General features: G+C 65.9%; 2 protein-coding genes across 2 annotated transcripts; both read right to left on the minus strand.

The window, feature by feature from the left end:
* Positions 1-167: 167 nt before the first annotated feature.
* On the minus strand, positions 168-945 carry EMIHUDRAFT_242669 (hypothetical protein; the record flags this gene model as incomplete). Its single annotated transcript, XM_005772118.1, has 3 exons — positions 168-188; positions 257-379; positions 568-945. The coding sequence occupies 3 exons, from the start codon at positions 943-945 to the stop codon at positions 168-170; spliced, it is 522 nt and encodes a 173-aa protein (XP_005772175.1).
* A 1,017-nt stretch (positions 946-1,962) lies between these two features.
* On the minus strand, positions 1,963-2,620 carry EMIHUDRAFT_242670 (hypothetical protein; the record flags this gene model as incomplete). The annotated part of the gene is made up of 3 exons (XM_005772119.1): positions 1,963-2,034; positions 2,193-2,285; positions 2,543-2,620. 3 exons carry the CDS (start codon positions 2,618-2,620, stop codon positions 1,963-1,965), a joined length of 243 nt encoding a protein of 80 aa, XP_005772176.1.
* Positions 2,621-2,817: the final 197 nt, after the last annotated feature.

Here is a 2,817-nt window from a genome sequence, read left to right on the forward strand (position 1 = left end):
TGGAGGGCGGGCTGCACCCCGGGCTGCATCTCGCGCGCGAGCTCGAGCCGCGAGAGCTTGGTCACGCCTGGGGGAAGGGGCGGGGAGGAGGAGGGGTGGGGAGGAGGAGGGGCGAGGGGAGGAGGAGGGGCGCCTCGGGCCGGGCCTGGGATGGGGAGTGCAGTGGGCTATGGGGGCGGGGGGTGCTGCTGGTGTTGGTGTGAGGGAGAGAGGGCTGGGGCTGGGGCTGCTCCGCGCCGTCGACGAGCGCAGACACCTCGGGGCCGAATCGCTCGGTGACGAGCTCGAGTGTCGCGCCGGTGTCTTCGACGGTGTCGTGCAGAAGTCCCGTCATGATGGAGGGGAGGTCCGCCTCCGCCTTGGCGAGCATCGAGGCGACCTGCTCGCGAGGGAGGCGGCTCGAGACGGCGGGTGGCGAGGGAGGCGGGTGGCGAGGGAGGCGGCGGGCGAGGGAGGCGGCGGGAGGGAGGGAGAGGTAGAGGCGGGCGAGGGAGGAGAGGAGGCGGCGGGAGGCAGGTCCGGGGGGGGGAGAGCGCTGCCGCTGCGCGCCTCGAGCGGATGCGTTACGTACGGCTCGCCCGAGGCGCGGTACTGGCGGCGGTGGTACCGGAGAGCAAAGACGAACGCATCCCACGCACGCCGCGCCGCCAAGGCTCCCTCATCCCCCGTCGCCGCGTTGACGAGCAGCTGCGCGAGCATCGCGCGGTACGCCGGAGGCAGCCGCCACGGTGCCGGTGCCTCGCCGGAGCGGAGCACGTCCAGCCGCGGCAGAAACCGCTCCGAAGCAGACCTCTGAACCCTCTGCCAAGACCGCTGCTGCTCCTCCTGTTCGGCCGTCAGTGACACAGCAGGCGCTCTCGCTCGCAGCATGCCGCCAGGGTGGCTGAGGCGTGGGTGGTACGCCACGGCGAAGAGAAGAGCGGCGTGGGCGCCGGTGCAGACCATTTGTGGCCTTCGAAGATGAACGCTTCTCACAGCACGAATACGGACTGGCGCGGACTGGCACACACACCGGCCCACGAAAAAGAATTTAAACAAAACAACTCTCTCTCACAGCACACAGGCTCGACACAGGTGCGAACTGGCGCGTGCTAGAAAAAGAAGAAAAGCGACGCCTAAGTGCTCCAAGAGGTCTCCCATCCCTCCCTTGGGTTGTCGTTTTCTTTCGTTCTCTCTCTCTCTCCGAGGCGGGGCTCATCGAGGCTGCGACGCTGAGGGGGATTTGTTTTTGTTTTGTTGCCGCTTCACAGCGGCCTTGTCGTGAACAGGCGTCCACCGCGAGCTCGAGCGCTGCCGCGACCAAATCGTGCAGGACCAAATCGTCTTCGAGTATTCACGCTGTCACACACAACGCGGCTTTTCACAACAGGAAGTGGCGGCCGATAGTGACCTGAAATAATGGCTTTTTCGGAATGTGGAAGCAGTATGGCTGTGCTCGCTCCCACACAGCCATCTTACCTAAGGATAGCTGAGCTCGCTGCAGTGCAGCCATAGCCTTCAGCCCGATGGCTGCAATACGCACAGGGCAGCCATTACTAAGTACTATGGCTGGGTGGGACACTGAGATTGCAGCTTCCATCCTCCAGAGAGCCCCATGGCTGGTGATAACTCGATGGCAGCCGATGGCAGCTGTCCCGCGAGGCCGGGGAGAAAAGCGCGCAGCCATTTGTGCGTTGTGGCGGGGGCGGCGGACGCCACGGCTGCCATCGATTGTGTCACCAGCCATGGCTCTGGAAGATGGCTGCACTGGCTGTGGCCCAGCCATAAGTAGATGGGTGAAATGGCTGTCGCCCAGCCATCTTACCCAAGATGGCTGCGATGTAGCCAACTCAGCCAAGAGGGCTCACCTCGAGGCGGGCGGTATGGCTGCGGTAGTGCGTCTCCAGCCATGTCTACCAAGGATGGCTGCCCTGTGTGTATTGCAGCCATCGGCCTGGAGGCTATGGCTGCAGTGCAGCTAGCTCAGCCATCCTTAGGTAAGATGGCTGTGTAGGAGCCAGCACAGCCATACTGCTTCCACATTCCGAAGTTAGCCTGAAATAATCGTGCAGCGTGAGAACTTGAGCACGGGAGGGTCGATTCCGCGTGGTACGGGACCCCTCGATCGTCTCGCCCTCCCTCACTGGAGTGTTCATGGGGGGGGGGGGGGGGGGACCGGGGGGGGGGGCTTTTGCCTGCGACATGGCCAGCACGAGCTTGCGCAAGTTGGCCGCTTGCTTCTCGGAGCGAGAGGGCTCCTGCCCGCCGGCTGTGTCGGCGGGCGAGGCCTTGAGGGCGGGCGAGGCCTGGAGGGCGGGCTGCACCGCGGGCTGCATCTCGCGCGCGAGCTCGAGCCGCGAGAGCTTGGTCACCCCTGGGGGAAGGGGCGGGGAGGAAGAGGGGTGGGGAGGAAGAGGGGCCAGGGGAGGAGGAAGGGCCCCTCCGGCCGGGCCTGGGATGGGGAGTGCAGTGGGCTATGGGGGCGGGGGGGGCTGCTGGTGTTGGTGTGAGGGAAAAAGGGCTGGGGCTGGGGCTGCTCCCCCCCGTCAACGAGCGCAAACACCTCGGGGCCGAATCCCTCGGTGACAAGCTCCAGTGTCCCGCCCGTGTCTTCCACGGTGTCGTGCAAAAATCCCCTCATGATGGAGGGGAGGTCCCCCCCCCCCTTGGCGAGCATCGAGGCGACCTGCTCCCGAGGGAGGCGGCTCCAAACCGCCGGTGGCAAGGGAAGCGGGTGGCCAGGGAAGCCCCGGGCCAAGGAAGCCGCCGGAGGGAAGGAAAAGTAAAGGCGGGCCAAGAAAGAAAAGAAGCCGCGGGAGGCAAGTCCCGGGGGGGGAA

Source organism: Emiliania huxleyi, assembly GCF_000372725.1.
Source record: "Emiliania huxleyi CCMP1516 unplaced genomic scaffold EMIHUscaffold_365, whole genome shotgun sequence".
NCBI classification, from domain to species: Eukaryota; Haptophyta; order Isochrysidales; family Noelaerhabdaceae; genus Emiliania; species Emiliania huxleyi.